At 39.9% G+C, this 24,461-nt stretch overlaps 1 protein-coding gene across 1 annotated transcript in view; it reads right to left on the bottom strand.

Annotated features, from left to right (window-relative positions):
- Positions 1–23,561, bottom strand: part of fbxw4 (F-box and WD repeat domain containing 4) — a 48,877-nt gene extending 25,316 nt beyond the window's left edge. Inside the window, exons 1-5 of the mRNA XM_041947581.1 lie at positions 23,203–23,561; positions 21,228–21,323; positions 20,661–20,846; positions 20,255–20,387; positions 19,894–19,979 (exon numbers count right to left, since the gene is read on the bottom strand). Of these exons, the coding sequence (XP_041803515.1) occupies positions 19,894–19,979; positions 20,255–20,387; positions 20,661–20,846; positions 21,228–21,323; positions 23,203–23,387 (686 nt within the window). The 5' untranslated portion in view covers positions 23,388–23,561. The remainder of the gene's footprint in view (positions 1–19,893; positions 19,980–20,254; positions 20,388–20,660; positions 20,847–21,227; positions 21,324–23,202) is intronic.
- Positions 23,562–24,461: the final 900 nt, after the last annotated feature.

The raw sequence follows: 24,461 nt of genomic DNA on the forward strand, positions 1-24,461 counted from the left end.
AAAGTGTGTGTCCTGATGGTAAGTAGTTTAATTCCACTGAGTGCGGCTCTCTTGCATGTGTGAGCTGCCCTGTGTGCAACCCAAGGTGAAAACAGGTCAAGGTTATTTAGACATATTTTAGACATTAAGCATTATTTTAAACTTGTCTGGTTGTCGACACAGCTCTTTCAGCTGCTGGCTACTGCAACCTTTCTGATCAAGACTTACCCAGGAAAGAAAAATACAAAAATAGGAAAATAATGTTTTTGGACTACACAGAATTTTGTACCACAAAAATGAAAAAATAGTTTCCATGAAAACTGTCAACAGTGAGGTCTGCGGATTATCCTGACAAACAAGGACACTTTCTGGAAAGACATAGTAAGTTTGTCAGAAGTTAAAGTTTTGAAAGGCCCAAATGAAATTTTAACTAACACTGTTTTGGGTAATGAAATTTGGTAATGAGATACTCTCTGTCCTTTTCCTATGCTGTGATTTAGGATGCAAAAGCATCTTTCGTCTCGCTGTTCTGGCCTTCCAGAAGACGGTGCTTGTCTCAGAAGTGCAGATTCTGAAGTATGATCAACGGTCTTCACAGACAGGGTGAAGTATTCGTGTAGCAGCAACACTGCATTGGCTTACTCAGTAGATACAGTTTATGACTCTTCATTGATACTTTATACTGATGCAGCTGTTCTGCAATCTATTAAATCAAATATAATTATAATTAAAATAATAATAATGATAATAAAATAAAACAAAATATACATTTAATTAAACCATTTTAGGAAAGGATGTGAAAATGATTAAACTAGGACTATAAATACTTGCTTTCATAAATCTCCTTTTTTGTTTTTTACTAGCAACGACACTGTGGTTTGTCTTGTTTTTACCTCGTGAGCTGCCTATGGCCTATCTACCTATCTTCCAGTCTGTGAAATAACTGTTATTGTCTATTAATAGCCTACATTGTCCAAAATGTGCTGCACTACAATCAACATCACTCTGCATTTAAAACCTACTCAGCCTCCTGAAGAAAATCTAACACTGTTACAAAACAGCAGAATAAGCAGGCTATGTGCAAAACATTGCCATGGTTACCCACAATAAGTAACGGTGCAGTGAAAAGTCACTCTCATTTAAAAAAACACAGCACTGAGAGTGCAGGCAGATGAAAATACACAGTTAAAAGAAACTAGAAGTGAACATTTAAAAGGCTGCTGTCCAAAAAAAGAGCACAGCCCTGGACCTCCCTACTTCTTCTGTTTGTAACAGAAAGAGTACGATACCTTAGGCATGTGAGGGGATTTCAGAGGCCTAAATAATAATTTTAGTTGATAAAATTATCTTAATTTTTTGTATATCAGAAGCAGCTATTTTTTGCCATCCCAAGTGGATCACTTGGCCTAACCTGGTCAGCCCAGTAGAAAAGTCCTGGCTATCCCCCGTCTTACCAGGACCACAAATTAACTTCTGTGTCTTTAGATCTTGACAATCCTGATTTAGTATAGAAAATGTGACAAAATAGTATGAAATGAACACCACAATTTGTAAAGTGGCAAATAGCTCAATAGCTTAATCTGTGTGACCAACAGTCCAAAACCCAAAGAGATTTACTTAAAAAGATGTAAAAAATATATGCAAATCCTAAAACTTGGAGAATCTTGACCCAGGGATTGTCTGGCATTTTTTCTTAATATGTGATAAATTACATTAATTAATTAAATTACATATTTGTTGATTTATGGATGACTCCACTAAACTAATTAACTAATTGTGTCAATATGAGAAGTAACCCTTTAAACTTTAATAGATTTATCCTGTGGCTGTCCTAGCTGTGGTTCTTTGATGATGAATTCCAGTTTGAGTTGTTTTGAATTGTAAGTGTATAATTGTGCATATGCTGCTAAGCACATTTTATTTTAAGTATATGCCGTATTTTCCCAAATGTAAAAGTTGGTTGAGATTTCGATGTGTAAAGTCTGGCTATAATGGCGCTTGTGACCCTGATTGACAAATTATTTAAATTCTTTCGTGGCCTTTCATAATGGCCATCTCGACTTTTGTAGGAATTAGGGAATTCCAAACAAGTCTTCTATTAAGAGGACATAATACAAACACAAAAAGTAAGTCAGTATTTATCTCAGCCTCTGCCCCGAGGACCAATTACACATGAATGCAAGAGAACAGCCCACATCCCGGCTCTGGGAATGTGGAGGCATTTGGCTCTGGACTCCAGGGACGGTTTAGCTTTGCCTAGTCACCCACCACCCCCACCACCCCCACCTCCCGTCAGAAAGAGGGTTGTTAATTTGTTGCGCTTGACCCCGGGCTTTGTGCCTGACGTGTATCTAGTTTGTAAAAAGTGCTTTTATCTGCTTTCTAAATATGTCTGAGCTCAAAGGGTTATGATGCTTTTATATTGGTCAGGGAGGGAGACAATGGTCAAAGGGTGCTTTGCAAGTGCTGACCCCTGCTGACACACATGCACGTACGTACGTACGCACACACAAACACACAAACGCACTCCCTCTCTCTCTCATTCTCACTTTCACTCCCAGCCTCCTCTCCCTTGCTCCTCTAGCCCTTTCTTACACATCGATATGCATGGGCAAACATGTGCATGCACATAAACATGCACTTTCTCTCTCACAAATTCACACTATTATGCATGGACACACACACATGCACGCATACACGTATGCCCAGACCCTGTTGTCCCATCCCCACCCCCCTGGGGTCCTTTTGGCTTCTGTTAGTGTCTCCTGTGTGTAGGGTCACCAGGACATTCCTCAGCCGGCCTCTCGGCTCTGTTCATCCAGCTGGAACAGACCGGGACCCAACACAACCGTCACACTGGACACACACAGCAGACACAACAACGGGCTCGTGTTAGCTAGCTGATTCAGGAATCACATGTGGTCATAGTCAAGAATTTACAACTTCTGGTGAGCAGTGCCCACTTTCGGCACAAATGACAGGACAATGGTACTGTAAACGCTAAAACATAGCGTCACACAAGTAGGTAAGAGTAAGAGAGTCATGTCAGTTACACAGTAACACCTATTATATCTAAAATTAACTATTAGTAGCCATCATTAACTACTGGTCGTATCAGATCAATTAATGCTGTAATAGCTGGTTCCATTCAGACACTTCCCATTTCAAACCATCCATCTGATCAATGTTCTACCTCTTATTTGATTCAGCAAGAGAATTTATAAACATATTCAGTTCTGGCTTCAAATTCAGAAATGGTGTTGAACCTTAACTCAAGTATTGAATTCTAATATTGAGGGGCATGTCCTGTATATGAATTACATCTTTCATCTGTAAAAAAAAAAGAGACTTGTTATTTATTTTTAAATGTTCTTAAAAACTTCATATGATGTGATCACTTGTTAATTGTGAATTGATAAGGGGTGTAATATGTTAAACATAATAATGAGATAACAGCTTCAATGACTGATACATAATTTGATTGCAATATACATTTTGATAAACTTGTCAATCAGATGTTATGAGCATTTACAGTGGGTACCCAGACAATCACTTGTTAGTATGAACAGATTAACATAGTGATATCCACAATTCATTTATGAAAAAAAAAAAATTGAAGATATCTCAACCAGTATTCTAAGTACAAAGACATTCCTATTGCCATTATGTTAGCTCTGTGTGACAGCCCCCACTCGTCAGTGGATCACAAACTTCCTAACAGACAGGAACCAGCAGGTGAGGCTTGGAAAAATCACAGCCAGCACTTGGACCATCAACACTGGAGCCACTCAAGGACATGTGCTCTCCCCACTGCTCTTCTCCTTCTACACAAATGACTGCACCTCAGGAGACCCCTCTATTAACTCCTGAAATTCTCACACAACGGTCATCTGCCTCATCCGAATCGGTGACACGAGGGTCTCCCGGTTGCAGCCAGAACAACCTGGGTCAGGACTGCAGAGAAAATCACTGGTGCTAACCTGCCCTCCATTTACATCTTTGTACATCAAGTCAGCAGACATCACTGCAGATCCATCGCACTCTAGACACAAGCTGTTCCAACTTGTCCCCTCTGGTAGGTGCTACAGAACACCAAAACAACCTGACTCAAGAACAGTTTCTTCCCACAGGCCATCACTCTGATGAACACCTTAATCAGTCAGAACTTGACGTAAATCCTGTAACACTAAAACATCCATTTACCTACAGATTCTGAATGATATATTTACAGTGTGAAATACATGCTGTGCTCTAACATGTATAACTACTCCTCAGCCAAATACATGTACATAATAGTCCTATATATGTCTTATCTTTGTTGTCCTTGCATTTAGCTGTATGTCTATTTCAGTCATCCTGTAAATTGTTCTGTGTACAACTAAAGTACAAGAGCAACTTCAAAACTGGTGTCAAATTCCTTTTATGTGTACACATAGTTGTTCTATAAAGCGGACTTTGATGTTTTACACCTAAGTTTAAAGATATCTACAAGTCAGAAGTGAATTGGAATCTTGACGTCATTGTCATAATTAGTCCTAATTAAAGTGACATTTGGATTTCACATTCCAGAAGTCAGAACTGATTTCTAGATATCCAGAGGTACAACATACATGTCTGCACAAAAGTCAGGCAGGCAGGCAGTCAGAATGGAATTACATGTCTTAATTAGATTTTTTTTGACAAGTCATGAAGGCAGTAGGAACATCTGTAATGTCACAGGCTAGTGCATGATGAAAGGACTTGATTATCATTATTATTATCACTATTATTATTTGAACTGGTCACAGCGTAATTATGACCCAGACATCATGACATGTGCATTGTAGTACACCGAAATATAATCATCAATATGACAATTCTATGATTTATGCTAAAATGTTCAAATCTCTTGCTATTGCATTTATACAAATATACCATTTGTCATATTCATTTCATTCTAGGGTATTAGTATTTTGCATTTTTGAAGGTGTAACCTGTACATGTTTGATATTCTGATCATGTGAAATAAAAATGAATCAGTTATTAATATCTTGAAAACACCTTCTCTTATTCTGGCCATTGTAAACCTATAATCCACGTTCTTAAAGTCACTTAAGAGCATCCTGCCTAATGTCACTGCCCACACTCCTCAGGGTCCTCATTCTGAAATTACTGAGTGTTGGAAATACTTGGTATACTGGCTGTACACGGAACTGTCAAGCAAACTAAGGGTCAAAGTTGGATTTTATATATAATCAAATCATGCATCTCTTTCCCTTGTCAGATGACAATTCTACAAGCTACAATTATGCCTCGTCCTTGATTATGGTGATACTATATATGCATGCCTCTCCCTCCACTCAGAAGCATCTCGACTTCTCACTCATCATTGCATCTTATAAGAAAAGGTGAGATGGTCCTCCTTAACCAACAGAGAGGAAGTGCATTGTACTGTATATTATCTATCTGTAAGGGATTACTGCAAACACTGCCTCTTTCACTCCACTCTCTGGTCTCATATAAATACAGCACTTATTGTCCAATGCCAGGTCACTGGATATTTTAACATTAGCTGTATCACATGTTCAAACTGAGCTTGGGGAACTGGTTTCACCCACTATGTTCCTTACAAATGGAATGAGCTGCAAAAAACTATGAGATGATGCTCAAGTATTTACTTTCGAATTGCTTTTCCTTCCTCCTCCTTGTTGGTTTGCATTTTCTGTCTGCCCACACTTCAACTGTGTGTATATGTTTGTTCTCGTATACAGTTCTCTATGTAGAAAAATTATATATAAAGTTTGATTCGTGGATTAATGTTTACTTATTGATGCATACTTAGAAAAGATCTACGGCCTTCATCATGAGGTACCACACTTCACTTGCAGAGCACAGCAAAACTATTTGGACTTACTTCTTTTGAACAAGCTATTCAATGAATTTATCAAGATTTGGTTTGAAAAATAAAAGACCATTTAAAGCACATGAGAAAACAGCATTTTAAGCCATAAATCAAAGTCACAATCTACAATAATGTGCAGACATTTTTGGTGTGAGTCACTGAAAGGCAGTCTCTGTGACAAGTGTTTGTATGGTGGGGGTCAGCGAGGAGCGCGACTGACAAGTTTTAAATTGGGAACCACTAGAAGCAGAGCTTCAGTGATCACAGAGCTTTGTCCTTCTCAAAATGTGGTGGGAGTGACGCTCATTAGGATAATGTGCTGTATGAATAACACTGCTGCCAGTACATATCACACACTCCCACGCTGTTTGGGCTCCATGGTTCCTGGATCAATACACATGTCTACCTTAACACTTTGGTTCCAGTGAGTTTTGTTCAGAGTTTAAAACGTAAATCCTGCCTCAACTAAATATACGTATTAAACAAATGGAGATCTTTCAGTATGTTCCATAAGAAAGGTGACCAATCGGACATGCTGCTTTCATTCAAAACTCAACATCCAAAAAGTTTTATCCTGCTCTCACTAAAGAACAACTTTTGACAAAACTCTGGTGTGGAAACAATTCACTGATTACACAGATTACGTCAGAAAATGAATTTACATCAACTTTGATAATCACTTCAATCGTTGAATGAAAACACTACTCTCTTTTTCCAGCTTCACTACTGTGAGGGCAGCATAAACTGAAATCTGAATATCTTTGGTTATTTGAGTGTTGGTCTGAAGAAACAAATATCTAGGGACATGACTTTGAGCTCTGAGAAATAACAACACTGGGTTACAATTATTCATCACTTTCCTTTAACACCCACATTTTAAAGATGACAGTTCACACTTTAACCATTTTGTTTCATATATTGAGTAAAATTCCCGTTAATATTGTGATTGAGTGGGAATACTGGAACTGCATTGTTCCTGTAATATGTTCCATCTTCCACTTTATAATAGAATTAAAAAAAAACAGAAAAATGAGAATAGATCTTGGAAATGTCTGTTAAACTTGCACTCATCAATAAAGAAATGAAGACAAAATAATATTGTGATTCCGGCTGCAGCTAATAATGATTTCCTTCTCAGTTAGCTAATCATATAGTCCAAAAAATGTCTGCTTTTCAAATGTCTTGTTTTGTCCAAACAACAGTTAAAAGCACAGATTTTCAGGAAGGCTCAAGTTTAAAAAGCTGAAAGCTCAGTCAGCATGCCACCTGCGTAATTTTGTGTGACATGCTATGTATGTCTAATTTAAGACACTGGAGGAAAAATCTGTCTCTATCACAGAGGATTCTGCCAGTATGAGTTGCTTTGAACATTTGGAAACAGACTTGGAAGGTTGTTTGTCTACAGCTATGTTTGCATCATGTTTAACATAAGGCAGAGTGTGTCTTGCGAAGCGAAAACATGAAAACACTCTTGCCTTGTAAACCTGAGACCTGAGAACACCTGTATGAGGCCAGCATATAATGAGAGGTCTTGATGTGCTGTGTGTGTGTGTGTGTGTGTGTGTGTGTGTGTGTATGCGTGTGCTGGAAGTTTCTCTCAGTTTGTGTTTATGCATGTAGTAAGTGTGGGGCGTCTGCAAGGTGTGTCTCTCTTCAAGAGAATGTCTGCCTGTAATGTGTGTCTGCATGAAGCTATCTGTGTGTGTAAGGAATGTAAGGTGTGTGTGTGTGTGTGTGTGTGTGCGTGTGTGTGTGTGTAATGAGGGGGTTCAGAGGGAGCTGTGATTATTCTCACCTCCTGCGGTGTGGGTCCTCTGGCTCTGTGGGCCCCAGGGAAAGCGCCCTGTATTTAGCGTGTGGGAACGCACATTCTGCCCCCTTATTGCTGCATTGTTGCAGCCTCGCTCTTTTCTTCTCTTTTTTTAACTAATTGAATTCTTGACTCCTGAGCCACAGGGACGGCTCGGGAGAGACCAAAGAGAAAGACATGAATTTCAGGCTTTTTCTTGCGGTTGAGTGGGGCAGAGCAGTGGGGGCTGGAATTGGAGTGTGTGAGGTTGGGTGGTGGTGGTGGTAGCGGGGGTGCAGTCAGAGAGGGACGGCTCTGGCTGGCTGGGTGGCTGCTGTGGCGTCACCCTGTACTTTGATACTGGAGGTCAAAGGTCGTCCTCCCCCAGCAGTGGTGAGAAAGTAGCGAATTGGGGACGGTTTATCCAACAATAAATTTCTCCTTTTGGAAACTTTCAAAAGCGCTTTTGGCCCCTGCAACATCTTTGTAGTTGTGCTTGAGGAACTCTAGACAAAACAATTGTAACCCCCTCCCTGTTCTCACCTCTCTTCAGGGTAGCTTCTCCCTTCACTGGCTTCTGCCAGCCCCCCTTCTCTACACTAGTGGTCAGTGTAGCGTACCCCCATGCTAAACCCCACCCCGGTTCCAAGTCAGGATACCCACCTAGTCCAGCAGGAAAGTGGCACAGGGTAATATGCAGACGTTCCAGGCTCTATTCTACTTGGCACAAGGGACCATCAAAGTCAAATTAACAGGCAAATGCCTGTTTTCTCATTGTGAGAAGGGTTTCAATTTTCCTTTTTTTTTACACAGGACTGTAATGGGAAGAAAAAAATCAATGCACTGATATGCTCTTTTTAGAAATGGAATTTATAACACAGCTGGCTTCATCTGTCTATTAAAGTAATTGCTTCTTGTCATACAGACACACATTACCATTCAAAAGTTTGGAATCGCCTGCCACAAAGCTTGATTCAGTCCAGCCACATGGCTGAGGGGAATACTCCATATTTTTGAACGGTCTTTCATGCTTTAGGTTGTAGAAAGTTCTCCAATAGGACATACAAATTAGATGTTATTTTCTAAGAATGGTTGGCAGTAATGTTTTGTACATGGAGACCAAAATGCTGGTTCAGCCAGACTGACAACTGGGACAAAGGGCAGAAAAAGATAAAGATGCCTCAAATAAGAACATATGACTTCACCTGTGATGGTCATACAGAGAGAGAGAAAGCGAGGACAAACAGGGAACCAACATCAGCAGTTACTGATAAAAGAAACTGGAAGCTTAGCATCAAAATCTGTGCAGATGTAAAAAGGAACAGAGTCCTGTTTCAGTGTCAGGTGCACAGCCTCTAACATGCTGGAAAGAACAGGTGTGTTACTTTAGAAAAGCTATTCTTAAAACTCGAAAAAAGAAATCACAGGTTACTCTAGGGCAGGGGTCGTCAAACACATGACTCAAACGGCTGCATCTGATTTCTATTCAAGGGCAGAGGTCTGACTGGAAATTAAAAATAACAGTTGATCAATTAAAGCAAGCCCTCTCTTGTGATTGTGCCACCACGAATCCAAGGCAGACAAGGCTCAGACAGTCAGTCCATATTTCTTTCTGACTCAGTCATGTTCTGACAACTACATTTACACTAGTTGTACGAATTGTCCTCCAGATAAATAGGGACACATTCTGTATCTGCAATTTAGGAGCTGATAGCAAATTCTCCGATATGACGTTAATGTGTGAACTCAGCAGCAACAACACACAACTCTCTTTCCAGCAGTTAACGCTGCCATGACAATGATGGGAAATAAGCCACATTGAAACCACATTCATCTAGTAACAGGATGAATGATCTCCAGCTACACTCTATATTCACAGTCACTAACAACTTAATGGTCAATAGTAAATTTATTTCAAAATAGAAAACATTACATTTCATAATGTATTTTAGCCTATTCATAACATGAGGTGGCAGGGGTCGAAAACCGCAAAGGGACAGCATTTTTAGGCCTAATTAGTTATTAGGCCTATTACTGTTTATGATTTTCTCTTTCTTACAAAATTACTGTTATCTTAATGAGTCTATATCAGTGCAAACAGAACCCTAAACATGGAAAATCCATAATGGAAAACAGACACTAAACTAGAAAATGCTCTCAGACCTCCACCAAGGAGGCAGTCAGTGCTCAATACAAAACCCACAGTTCAACCACCAATGAATGAGTCCTTATCTTAACTAAAAACTCCTCCTCAGGAAAACAGGAAACAAATTAAAACACTATTTTGACACTTAATACAACAGGAGACCACCGAAAATAAACCAAAGTGATGCCTCTTGTATCTAATAAATCAATTAGCCTCCTGTCTGTAGAACGCTGACCTTTTGGCTTGTTGCGAGGGGTTGGCAAGCTAATCACTGATCACTCTCAGGGTGGACTGGACCTCTTCCACTGGTGAGTAACTTTAGATACTCACATTTTCTACATCATTCATATTCAGCAGGCTGGAGGGGAAGCTTTGGCGGGCCAGATGTGACCTGCAGGCCACCAGTTGACAACGTGGGCTGGGTCTGGACTGGCTTGCTGTTCAGTCTAGAAGCCCTGACCTCGAGTCAGCACTATTGGAAATTAATTACAAAATATCAGCTAAACATACTATGGACTGACAAGTCAAAGTTTAAAGCATTCACTCGAACAACTGAGTAGACTGCAGAGATGTCACAGAAAATGGGCTCCCAAAATATTTAGACTCCAATTGCAAGCACCGTTATGGGTCAGTAATCTCGGGTCATTTACGCTTCACATTCAAAATTGAAGGGTATTCGGGGGAAAATATGGTTACAACAGTCTTCACCCCTGTTATGGAACACTGTGGGGACATCAAACTCAATCAAAAACAACTCTAATCATTGAATTATTCTTCCTTTGGGGTCAAAACTAAAAAAAATGTAAAAAATACATTTGGTGTCTGAATTATACTGTTCATCAATTTTAAAGTAGCCATTATTGAAGTAAAGAAGAAATACATCAATATAACATGTGACTGCAAACTTATGAATGGTGGCGTGTGGTGACAACTTAAACTCCTGTTTATTTAAAGTGCACAGCACACAGAAAGTCTCTGTACACTTTACAAATCTGCAAAAAACAACAGCAGAAAATACACCATATAACATGAAAAGTACACACACACAAACACACGCACTTACACACACACACACACACATGCACCTGTAATATGTTAATATGACAAGGCTGAGGTTAATAATTTTAAAATCAGTGATCACATAGTATAAATGAAAAGAAAGTGGATTACAGTAGTCTACTCTATGTTATGAGGGCATGTGAAAGGATTTCAGCATCTGATTTAAAAATGGGCTGTATTTGTGTGGTCCAGATGTAAGAGAGAGATCAAATACTGTTTCCAGATTCTTAACCGTATCGGTCTGAGAAATTATGCAGCCCTCAATGTTAAAGGAAAAATCTGTAAAAAAGGAATATGAATCCAACCTGACAAAAAAGCAACACTGAAGTCTAGTGTGCATTCAAAAGCAGGAAATACTTGCGCAGTGATGGACTTCCAGTGATGGACTTCTGACAAACACAGACAAGACCGTTGCAGAAAGCGGCACATTGCTAGCGCTATATTTGGCACCTGGGGCCAGATGCTTAAAACTCAGTGGAGATTCATAACTAAAACTCAGACAGAAATATGCATACACATTCTTTTCATCAGACTTAAAAAGCTGCGTGTAAACCTGATTCTGTTTTACAAATCTCACTCACTGTGGAATCGGACACACATGCATGAGCCTCATTTCTACTCCCACAATTAGCCATGAATGGATTTAGAAACAAACCTAAATGTCTGATTGTCAATACTTGTGACTACCGTACCACTTATTAGGCCTGTCAATGGGAAGAACAGCAAAGACGAAAACGTCAAAAAAGACTGTTGCACTGGCCAGATTCTCAAATAGCATCAGAACAAATGTCACTTTGCACAACCATTATTCATGGCTGTGGATATTTATAGCAAACATACCATTAATTCATCACATACCTGTCAACCATCACCGCATTGATGTCTCAATCATGATTAATAAATGTCTGAAGGATGATCAATGGTTAAGTAATAGCTTTCATATTGAAACAAATAAGAATAAATAATAAAAAGGGATAACAATATAAATAAAAAGAATAAAATTGATTAGTCTTAATTTAAGTTTAAAATAATGACACAATGGAAAATAACCTCAACAAACAATGTTTTACAAAAAGGCTATATCTTCTATCTTACATTTCATGTTGAAAACCGTGTCTAGGCCTGGTCTGAAGTAAGTGTGTGCATTCTCACCACACTTTTATAAACACCAGTTTATGTGTGGGAAAAGGCGTACGCATGTTTTTTTTTTATACATCTGGCCCTTGGTGTCTGAGGGGAGTTGTGTAAAGGGTTCAGTATGCTTCAACGGAACTAGCTAGCACACAAACAGGGATATTTACTCAGGATTTGTTGCTCTTTTTCGGAACCGAACCAAACCATTTATGAAAGGATTATCCAAAAATCTGAAAACTGGGCTGAAAACTTCAGGATAATTAACTATTTCCTCACAAACACCATTTCTCTTACTTAGAGTTCCAAAAATGTCTTCTTTTCAACCAATAGCACTTTTATTTGTGCTACATTACTTTCCAGACATGTGTAATGTTCTCAAAAAAGCCCCAAATCACAACGATTAATCCAAAACCGTGGCTGGGCTCATTTTTAGTAAACACCCTGCTAAATCCAGCCACATCTAAAGGAAAGATTATTTATACTTTATCAAAATTATTAGATTAGTAGAAATTAGAAGAATCTACTCAACAACTTCAAATTGCCTTATTTGCAGCATTTTGCTGTCTTGGATTGTAACTAAGCACATTTTACCCTTGTGCTGCTGTGGTCTTTATATCAGTTTGCAAGCATTCTGTTGAGACATGAGTCATGTTGAAGTGTTACAGAAAAGACTTTTACATAAATATGACTCAGGCAATTATTCAGACATGACAGGAATGTGTAAAATAGTAAAACAAAAAAAAATATGATGATAAATGATTAATCCAGGCTGCATCTCAAAACTGGAATACTAATGTTCATGTAAACATACTCATTGCTGGCTGTTTGCTCTTTGGTATGAGGGACCATTAAAGCTACATTAATATGCACATACTTGCTTTATTGTGCTGAGAAGGATTGCACCTTTTCTTATTTCACAGGACTGTAATTGTAAAAAATGAATCTCCTTCACTATTGTACTTAGCAGCACATAGCAAGACCATGGCAGCACTGACAATCCGGAAGAGGAAGGTGATAAGTGATATCCCAATTCATACCTAAACTTGGTGTCCATAGAAGATAACTATGAGCTGGACAAGCATAGCCTTGTCCAAGAAACCCTATCAGCCGTGACAGTGTGAGAGCTGACCTGCTACTACACATCTGCAGCTGCCCGGCCCACACTTAAACCTGTTGGGTCTTGTTTGAATGAGAGCAGGGTTTACAAGGAACACCTCGGTCAACCATAAGTTAACCACATGCCCCACTTCCTATTGCCTGGACCCGCACACACCAGGTATACAGCACAGGAGAGAAAGCTGGGAGAGGGAGTGAGGGACAGGGAGGAGATAAAGAGAGGTATAAACAAGCAGCAGACTCATCACTGGTTTAAAGCATGGCTGTACCAGCATGGCATTCTGTCCAGAATCCTGTGGCCACTCCTGGTGTGTGAGGTGCCAGTCTCGACAGTTGTGGCCTTGGAAAGGAAAAAAAAGTTCTCACGTCAGAAGATGGTTGGGGCTCCCTGGGATTCTGAAGAACAAGCTGCAATTGCCACTCAGATGTTTTGAGGAGGAGTTCAAGCTGACGAGAACTAGAAAGGTGCTGCAGTACAGGGAGCTAACTGACCCGAAGGTGGTCAAAGTTGGAATTGAGTTGAGGACTGGGAAGAAATGGGAAGTAGTTGAAGGCATTCAGCAGGCAGAGACAAGGCTGCACCAAAGCAAGCTGTTGAGAGAAGTGACTCAAGGTGCAATCTTTTCCGACAATGCCAAGAGGAACGAGAGAAGCTGTGAGAGTAGCAACAGAGGAGGAGAGGCCATGCATGGTGGCAATGGGGCAGCTGGATGCCTGCACAAGGTGGGACAATGCAGTGGAGAGGAAGGTGACATGGGCAGAGTGGAGGCCCACCAGATCAAGATCCTTATCTTGGTGGTGTATGACATGGTTTCCAGGCTGTCAAATCTCAACACATGGGGCAAAGCTGAGATACTACTTTAAATGTGGAACCCTGCAATCACCCAGAGCTGGGTGCAGCCATGACACTCTCCTAGAAACCTTGGCCCTTGCAAGGGAATCACCACCTTGAGACTGGATATTGTTTCCAGATTCCCAGAGCCTACAGTACCTTGGGTAATGACAGAGAGACACAGATCATAGATGTGACTGAGAGGGCCTCAATGTGGCTCTGACACAAGATGGGAGAACCATGGGGCAAGAAGCTGGGTAGCCATCTGGACACAGGTCTCATCAGCCACAGCTGGGTTAACTTGAGGATAGTGTAAAATGTTGAAAGACCCAAAACACCAGATCATTCCATGAACCAAAGATGCATCCAAAAGCCTCAGCAGATTTATTTACTCATTCATTAACCAATGTAGAAATGTCAAATGTCAGTGGAAGGGACTGGAAATAATTAGTAAATGAAAAAGTATTTCTGCTGAAAAGAGAGAGTGAAAGCAGCAGAGTGGTAAGTACGATGTGGAATTGGTGCTATGGAAAAGTACATTATACAGTATGAAATAAAACAAAGGTAAAAATGGAGGACAGTTTTAGTTTGTATCATTTACGGAACAAAGGGAAATTAGAGGCATGTCACTATTTTTGGTGCAAAAATGGTAAAGAAAATCGTAGGACAAACTATAGATCAGAATAATTTGCGAGGGTTTTCTCAAAGCTGCGGGACGAGTTAAGGGGCGAAAACTTGGAGGAAGATGAAAAATAATTATAAATCAAATTAAAAATGATATTATCATTTAATTTTCTGGCATGGTCAGAGTCTTTCAACGTTTTGGCAAAGGAAACCACTGAAAGCCATGTAGAGACTTATTCACACAAAGACAAAAACAGACAAAATTAACACAGATAACAATGTGAGAAAAGCTTATCTAGCGCTTATCCCTGCGACCAACTGTGGTTCCTCATTACATTTCATTAACCCTGTCCAATATGAGCTCGACCAGAGATTGTGAGCACACAATTCCACAAGTGTGGAAAAGGGAATATGAGTGAGAAAAGCAATCTGAAAAAAAAAAAAAAAAAACAAGGTCACCAATGGGATCAATATCTTTTCCGAGGCGACGAGGACTGTGGACGAGGACAGCTGTCCAGTGCTAGCCTTGGCATTTCACTGCAGCCACAATAATCCTCTCCAACAGACCTTGAGATGATATCCAGTGCAACAACAAAAACACAGGGATGGAAACAGCGGTAGGCTGGTGTGTACGCATGTGTGTTGTAGTGTAAAGTCTAGAGATTATCAGTTCTAAACAAATTGATTTCCCTCAAGTTGGTTGACAATATACAGTATGTAATCAATGTCATTTGGCACGCATTAATTAACACTTGCAGCATACACTAGATGCACTGTACAGACAAAAAAGCAGTCCAGGTACAGTAGCTGGGATGTGACATTCTGGGGAGGAATTTGGTCGATGCTGGGAAACAGAGTTTGAAACGTGGGTGTTTAACAGGGAGGATCTAACCAAAGACACTATCAAGTTACTTCATGGGAAATGTATTTCAGTGTGTTTGGAGCTTTACCCATACAAGGCATTGAGAGAAGATCTGCCTTTTGCAGTTTCCCAACTTTAGGGAAGTGGAATAGTAAATCACTGGAAGATTCCTTTAAGCTTTGGTCAATTTGACCAAAACAGAGAGCAAAAAGACAGTGAAAGTGTCATGCACACCAATGAGTCCAGGAGATGGACGTGGAGGTCAGAAGTCCATAAATACATAGAGCAGTGTATCTTGCAGGTTAACTGCTCAGCATTAAAGACATATTTCATGAGGGACTCTCTCTTTGCTAATTGGCTGACTTACTTTCTAAACAAACAAATGACACTAACTGTTAAAGAGAGTGAAATATGACACCTGTCTTGAGTCTTACATCTGGGAAGAGAATCAGCCTCCTGACTGGAAACCACACAGGCTGCTGGAGACCTGGGGTTGACCTATTTTTGTGGGTAATGTCAGAATCAACACTACATCTATATTTAGCAGATGATTAAAAACTTACTTTTACAATTGCATTACATTATAAAACAACAATTATTCAGCAGCCTCCTCCGATCAGTTATCATATTGAGAATGTAAAGTGTTAAGTCATTGGACACTAATTCTCCCCACTGAAAGCCTACCAGATAAAACAAAATCTTATTCATTTGAATTAAATGATCTAAGTTGTCTGCCCAACAAGCAGCTTCAACAAGACCACATTCTGACTGAAACAGCATTATGCAGGCAAGTTTTGTGGTGAGCGAGCTAACAGCTAATACACTAAAAGCTAATAGGTTATTAGCTTATAATAATATATAATATAATATGACAGCTAATAGGCTATTAGCTAATAAGACATCTAATTCAGAAAGAGAATTTGTGAAGTGCCTTGTTGCTCCTGCAGAGCTGCTGGCACCGAACAAACTAAAATTGATCCAAAGAGTCAGTTTTTCCTCGAACAATTTATCGAGATGTAGGAAAACCTGACATTGAAATTCAGAGACAGCACATGTCTGTGTGAGTTGGCCTTCATGGTAAACATTACCAAGAACCTCTCTGAGCTGAACCTCAAGCTCCAGCCAGCTTCTCAGCTCTCTGCCTTCAGATATGAATAATTGGAAGCAAGTAGAATCATCATCACTGCCATGTTTTGTAGAATCGTGCAGTATCAACACTGTGACTGGCAATAGGGTTGGCATAATGCTACAGTCATGCATAATGCTACTTAAGGTGTGTATAGTGGTGCAGTTTTGGCTATTTATATTGCTGCTGTAGGAGCTGTGCAAGGGTGCACACAGTGTGTTTGCAAGCTTCAAAATGTTGAAAATGTTTTTATCATCGTGCAAACACCACCCTTCAGTGCTGCTGCATGAAATGCTTCTCGTAACCTCAATCTGAACTACCTACGTGTGTTTTACTGTGGCTCAAGCACATGCATGCCTACTGTTTTAGTGCAGAATTAATTATCGGCTGCAGCACTGGGCAGGGCTTTCAATTCTAGTTAATCAGTACTTTCTCAACAGTTTGATTATGTTTGCTTTGGTGTTACACAGCCTGTGTGACTTTTAGCAAATCTTATGCTTAAACAACTGAGCTGAAAAAAGTCTATTTTCCTTTCAGGAACTAGATGGAGGTTCAGTTACTTGGTGTAGGGGAAGAAGTGGATTTAATAGGTTTATCAGTGAGTTGACACCTGGGTTCCAGAGGGGTTTTAATTAACCAGGCCGCTGGTCAGTGAGAGGTAGGGAGAAGGTTTCCATTATGAGTGGGTGGCAGGCTGAAGCATGGTCTGCTATTTCAGCCAGCAAATTGGAGAATTAATGATGTGGATAATCTGCCTGTTCCTCTGAGATCAGAGAGATGCTCCAAGACCTGGATCAGACGGACAAGGCCACCATGCATGTATGCTGATATACTGTGTTTCTTATTTTGTTGTGTGATCAGTCAAGTTTTAGACTGAAAATGAGGAAATATTATCCGCTCCTTACTTACTTACAGGTTTTACAGGCCAAGCTATGACTGGACTAAGGTTGAGTTTTAAGGATTAAGATAATTTTAGAGGTTTAGGAATGAATGCTGGTAAAGGTTTTTAAGCTCTTTTGTACAAGGATGCATTAATACTAATGTAGACCTGTTCCAAAACAGCCAAGAACCATAGAAATTCTGTTCATATGGACAAATCTATAGTGCACAATTTACAGTCAGTTGCAGTACAGGAAGGTGTGTTCTTTGTCCAGCAAAGAGGAAAGTACAGATGCATGCCATGAGAACAAAGTTGGCCTTGAAACACTTTTCTGATAAGATGTTGGTTTCAAAGACTATAACAGTATAAAGCACATAATGATAGAAGAGGAACCTGCTTCTCCACAGTCACCTAAAGATGACATTTACTTTATTTAGTCAACAGAAAACCTGTTGCTGAAAAGGAAAAAATACAAAGTCAGTGTCCCTCAATGCTGAACCCACGGAAGCTAAAATTGTTGTTTCAATTAAGCCGAAGCTACAGACCAGGCAATTATTCAGTGAGATGGGAAACCCCAGACCTGTGATGTTTCCACTCTGCAGCCAGATAAATGAGCACCTGCCTCTCTGCTGGTCAAGTCAGGATACTGTTACAGTGCTCTGCATCTGTCTGCCTGCATGTCAGGCAGACAGATGCTGTGAGTGAGTGTAAGTGTGTGTTATTAAGTGCCTGGGTATAAACATGGCTGAGAAATCAAAGGCGCTTTTAAATCACCTCTACAGCCTCGACACTCAGCTCTCTCAAGCCAATTTTTCAATTACAGTCAGTACCTTCAGGGATATTTTAACATCTCACACTGGTTATATGTTGAGAATGTAGTGGGAACCTTTACTATTTTCTATAAATGTGAACAATATTTAAGTTGAACAAAGTTTTCTTTTACAGTTTAACATTCCCCAAAGTGGTCCTGCCAGAAATGCTTTGTTGTGTCTTTCAACTGAACTGACCTTGAAGAAATATAACAACATGTGTTTAAGTGTATTTCTGTTATCTAGCTACACTGACAGGTATGATTCCAGTGAATAATTTCCAGTGAGAAACATGCTGTCTTCACTCAGAGACTATTTTTCCAGAGGAGTTCAGAGGTCTGACAGAAAGCTTCATCACATGGAGCAGTAACAATCACCTGAGGCTCAATATAAACAGAACCAGTGAGCTTGTGGTGAACTACAATGCTTCAAACGTGAAAGCTTCACACATATCTTCAACCCGGCAACGCAGAAGATCTACACAATCACCACAGTTTCAAGGTGGACACCCAAGATTAGTGTCACTAATTCAGTGTCTGACCAAATGTGAAATATGGTCACTATCTGCCCTTCTGTTCCTGACTTATGGTGTTGAATAATGGCCAGAAAAGTGTTTTTGCAGAACATTATGTTGTCATAGAGAAGTTGACCTTTAACCTATGAGAAATTATTAGCCTATGTATTCTTGAGTTATGACCAGTGTTTTGTGAGGTTACAGTGACCTTGACCTTTAACCACCAAATTCATGTTCACAAGAATGGGACGGACGAGCAGATGGAGGGACAACCCGAAAACGAAATGTCTCCTGCCACAGCTGGCGCTGGAAGCATAGCAACATGGAAAACTAGTGGGCACGCAATGCAAGAAAGGGAAAGCTGAACCGGTAAGGCACAAAATACAGTGCCATGTCACACACATTTTGAAAGTGCATTTCCCAAAACAGTAATAATCATGTTTTGTGTTGGATTTGGAAGTGCAAGTTTACTCATGTAGTCTCATTCCTATTTGAGCGAAATTAATGCAGTGTCTTCAAGTTTTAGTAAATATAGGTAACAGAAATCAATATGAAAATGAAAGCTGCCTATGAGCTCTAATGAATCACTAAAAATGGGTGGGTTAGTGACAACATTTCTATGAATAAAAATTGTGAAAATATAACAAATGCATCATCTAGTTACTAGATTGATTAAGAGATGAGATACGTCAGGATCTGTCTGATTCAGCTCAGCAGGTGAGAGTCTGATCAGTCACATTGCACACTTGCCTTGTGTTGAGATCAGAGCAGCATAATGCAATGTTAAAAAAAATCTACACACAAGTTGGTAAAAGTAGAAGCAAACACTGTATACAGCAGGAGATGTGTGTTTGTTTGTCTCATTCTCCATCAATTTGTGTTTCCCCTCTCCTTAATCTCAACAGAACCTCAGCCCTAAGCCCAACTCCATTAGAAAACATATTTAAAAGGGAAATAGACTTTGACACAAGACAGGGCCAACAGGCTCAAGTTAGTTTAACAATCACCGTCTACACATTTGACCCAATAGGGCTTTTCTTGGGTGAGACCCAGTTTAACCGAGTGACTAATTGCAGCCACATTTGGCAACCTCTTTGTTGCTCTTGTTATCTAAACTCTTGTGACTCGGAGCCAATGCTTACCTCAGTGTGGGACTAATAGCAACAGACCATACTCTATCGTACATGGGAATGGTGTCTCTTGGGCAGCTGGAAGTCAAAGTCCAAATCTAAAGAAACAAAAGTCACCGGTAAGCATGTTTTACAGCGTATGCATAAACAGACATACTATGATATAGACATGACATACTGCTGACACATCAGTGAAGCTAATGAAGAGTTGAATCTGAAGGGAAATGTAACATTTTCTTGTTCTGATGAATTGTAAATGTAAGTAATGATGTTTATATCCTTCAGTCGTATTCCTAAAGAAACAAACGAGGATTGTAAACACCATGGCACTGTGCATCACATTAATAAATAAGAATTGTAGGGGTCTTCTGACCCGGGTTGTTCGGTCTCTGGATCCACTGATGATGAGTCCATCTTTCGAATCCAGGCAGTTAACTTCCTGTTCATGACCTGATAACTCCATCGACATGTCACTCCTCCTGCTGTGGACCAGGATCTTGCCATCACTGACACAGAAAAAGGGGAGTTAGTTTTAGGAATAGCCTAAGTAACAAAATCAGTTATACTATCATCAGGACTTCTCTATCTTCTCCTTGTACTTCTTCCTTGACCAAAACTAGTTTTGCTTCCACAACAATGTCAGGCATAGCATGAATGAAATGACTAAGTAAGACACAAATAGCATCTGTTACTTTAGTATCCCTGATCGTTACAGAATGACTAATGTATGTTGTCAATGCCAAATAAAGTCACAAGGAGAACAAATAGGCATGAGTTACCTTCCACCACTGATCAGGTGAGAGTCCATCACAACAAAGCGACAGACATCACCCTTGTGGCCCGAGTAGATTTCAAATGGTTTAGACTGAAGCCTCCGGGAGTCATGGTGCAGATGGTACGCTCCAATATCAGCAGCCTGAGACAGAAAGAGTATGTCTCCATCCAGCTGCAACCAAGGCAACAGTCTGAAGACAAGACACGTGATTTAAGAGAAATGTAAGTGAGGTCAAAATGATGACAATAAATAATAATAAAACACGTATGAAAAGTCACCATGATGACGAAAACATAACGTTTGTCAAAACAGTCGTTCAACATTTGGGAAAATACACTTATTTCTTTTCCAGGAGACAGATACCAAGATGGATGAAGATGTGTGTCAGGTATGGAGTTGGAGTCAGGACATGGCTAACCTAACTTTACACAAAGACTGAAAGAAGGGGAAATGGCCTGAGAGCAAAACACACATGCATTACACTGCATACTGACTAGGTGATACAGAGTAAAAAAAAAAAGGTCAAAGCGGTCTGCCATTGAACCAGCGTATACACAACTGACTCACTTACTTAGTTTTCCATTTGAGAGGAATAGCCCTTTTGCAGACCCCATCATACCAGTTTTGAGCTATCTTCACTCTCTCCTTCAGTGGGATGTGACGATATCTACAATGAAAATGACAGTTTAACATCACTTTACTTTGACCACTCTGGATGTTTACAGTGCTAGTTATCATGAAAATTCTCATTTGACAATCTTAAACATTCCCATCCCATCTGTTCAATGATAGAGGGTATACTGAAACACAGTCTTTAAATTAGGAATTAATTCAGATCAAATCAGAGTATCAAATTATGCATGCCACATGGGGAGAAAATGTTTTTCGTATCTCTCCATGCAGACACTTCTGCTTTTATTTGTTCATGTTTAGAGATTTCAGATTCATTTATACCTGACTTTGATGCCTGACGTTTCCTTTTTCTAATGACTCACACCCAATAATCCAGATTCCCAAACAAATCAGTAGTCTGCACACATTTCATGATGTCACTTTTAAATGATCAGCTGTATTAGAGTAGAGGTAGATATTTCATAACTGCACCATTTCCATTTTGATTAGATCAAGAAAGGATACATACTATACCTTACAAAACATGTCAAAGTCTGTGTTGTAGTGGTAGAATACAAGGCTCGTAGACAACATTGGACATGTCTTCAAAAAGCCTCGTAGCTTGTTAAAGAACCTGTCACATATCATGAAGTCTTGCTAGCGAGTGTCTGAGCCTCTGAAGGAGATGCCTGAGGGAGGACACTGGGATGCCAGTGTGTGACTCTGAGCCATAGTTAGATTGGACTGAATGAGTCAAGACACATACGCACATTAACTAGAGGGATGATTTCCACACAACCTGGTCAATACTCTAAAAGGGTAATTCCAGTTTATCACGAGATAGACCTTATTTTCATGGTTTTTGGCCAATTCCTGCTTTTCGCCCAATCATCGGATGTCTAGTGCATGCCATGTCCATCTCTCTCTCTCTGCCCTACATTCCAAAGATCTCTCTGCTGTCAGCTATATAATGAAGTCATGAAGTGAAGTCATGAAATGCCTTCAAAATCAAAACAAAGTAACTGGCAAGTTAACAGCTAACATTTTGTTTGCATGACCAAAAAGATGTCAGACAGGTCGAGAAACACGAGCAGTCAGACAATCAGACAGATTGGAAACAAGACAAGAGTTTGTCCAGATTATGTAAACCACTTCATTTAGAGGTCAAACTGAAAGTGAGTGTACCGGAAATACTGGTCTTATTTTGCTTATACAACATTTGTCACAATTTATAGTCAGTTTGGGAAATAATTTTACTGTTCATCATCATTCTAGCTTCTAAACCTGACAAACCTGGAGATTTGTTAACAGACCTGTGTGACTGTCTAATCCTCTCTGATTTCGTCAAGTCATGTCACTGCATTCTCACATCTCGCTCACAATGTCATACCTGACAGCTGTGATAAAGCTATACTTGTGCTATACCCAAGTTATAATAAAACCAGTTTTCCTTTAACAGATTAGTTGATTAACTCAACGGCTAAATGGATGAAATGTCATTTAAGGTACTAAATGAACTGCATATTCATACAGAACAGTATTTGATCCTACTCACAATCACTGTTCATGATGTGGAAATCTGGTTTATGAAGTAATTCTTGATTGAATAAAAATGAGTAATATTCACTGGTTCTTGTAAAATGAGATACCACTACCAGTGGGGCCGCCTGTCTGAATCCAAATTTCATAGAGGTAATTGATGAGTTACAGCCCAAGCTACAGGTGTAAAAGCAGTGCTGCTGTAGGCGGGTCTCCTCCAACACCCCCTGGCTGTACACAGGGATGTAAACCGGCCCACACACAGCATCTGCGGCCAAAGAGAGCCAATAAGCAATGTGTCAGCAGCGCTCAGGACACACTGCGCCTGCCCGGTACCACAGAGCAGGCTAACGCTAAGCTAAACATTTCTCATCACTGTGCGACTGTTATCTTACATGTCCGTCCCATTCCGAGTAATTCCAGTGTTTAAAAACTCTTTAGCAATCTTCCTCCACACGGCGTCCCGGTTTACGAAGTGGTAAATAGTTTTACAAACTTGAGAGAGGCGACTGAGAGATTTGTAGTCCAAATAAGACAAGATATGATAGAGAACATCCTCTGGCAGCTGGGATAGCAGCATGGTGAGCGCCCTGCCAGCACTGCTGTTCCCTTCTCGAACACTCTATATCCGGCTCCCGGCGGTGTGTTGCCCCGCACCAGGTGATACTTTTTAAAAACGGGTGTTGAAGAAAGTAAACAATATTCCATCTTTCAGAGGAGAGCGGCACAGAGGAAACAGGAAGCCATTCCACGACGGACGTGACAGCGGATGACGACGACGCTACGACACTGACGCGATGACGTATGGTGCCGGGATTCGCTTCGAGTGCTTTTCACTTCCAGTGTGTTTTGAAAAAGAGAAGAAAGTACATTTCATACATTTCTTTGCAACAAAAACAACACTGGACGCGTTTCTGTATGTCTTTTTTCTGTCAAATGAACTGCTGTCTAAATAAAGTCATGTGTATTCTGTACTTTGTGTTGTTATAGGTCATACATTCATGTGTATTTATGATAAATTGTTTCTTAATTTGTTTCATATTTTGTTATTATGAATTTAAAGACAATTTATGTAACTAGAAAATAGTAAAGACAAGTTGAAATCTGTACTCAGTGCTTATGAAAAGAGATAAGTCTGTTACCATTTTTCTAGTCAACGGTTTGATTTTGAAACAAATGCTCCTGTTTCCAAAAGGGCACAGAAACAGGTCATTTGAAATAATGTGGCTTTTTGGACAGAGTGAAGTACTTCATGTTTTGAAAAACAAAACAAAACCAAGTAAACAACGACAAATCTAAACGTTAGGTCTACTTAATAGCTTTTATCAGAACGTCCAGTTGCTTCTCAAGGCTGTCCTTAGTGGATGGAGTTCGCTCAGGTGTTATCATATGGTGTACAGTATGGCTAGTATGGTATAACTTTGGTCATGTGACAACAGGTGATTGTATATGGGGTAGAGAGTGGAGTCTTGTTCTTGTTTCTTCTAAAACACTGAAGACTGTCACATCCTTCATACAGTATTCTAACAGTTGAATCAATTCCTGCCACCATGAGTCATCCCGTGATTGGATGAACAATAAGGAAGCAGTGTACCTTTAATTGCTGTCTACTGATGGAGAACAATGACATAACTAAAACATCCACTTTTGAGCA

This window comes from Chelmon rostratus, chromosome 11 (genome assembly GCF_017976325.1).
Source record: "Chelmon rostratus isolate fCheRos1 chromosome 11, fCheRos1.pri, whole genome shotgun sequence".
Taxonomy (NCBI): domain Eukaryota; kingdom Metazoa; phylum Chordata; class Actinopteri; order Chaetodontiformes; family Chaetodontidae; genus Chelmon; species Chelmon rostratus.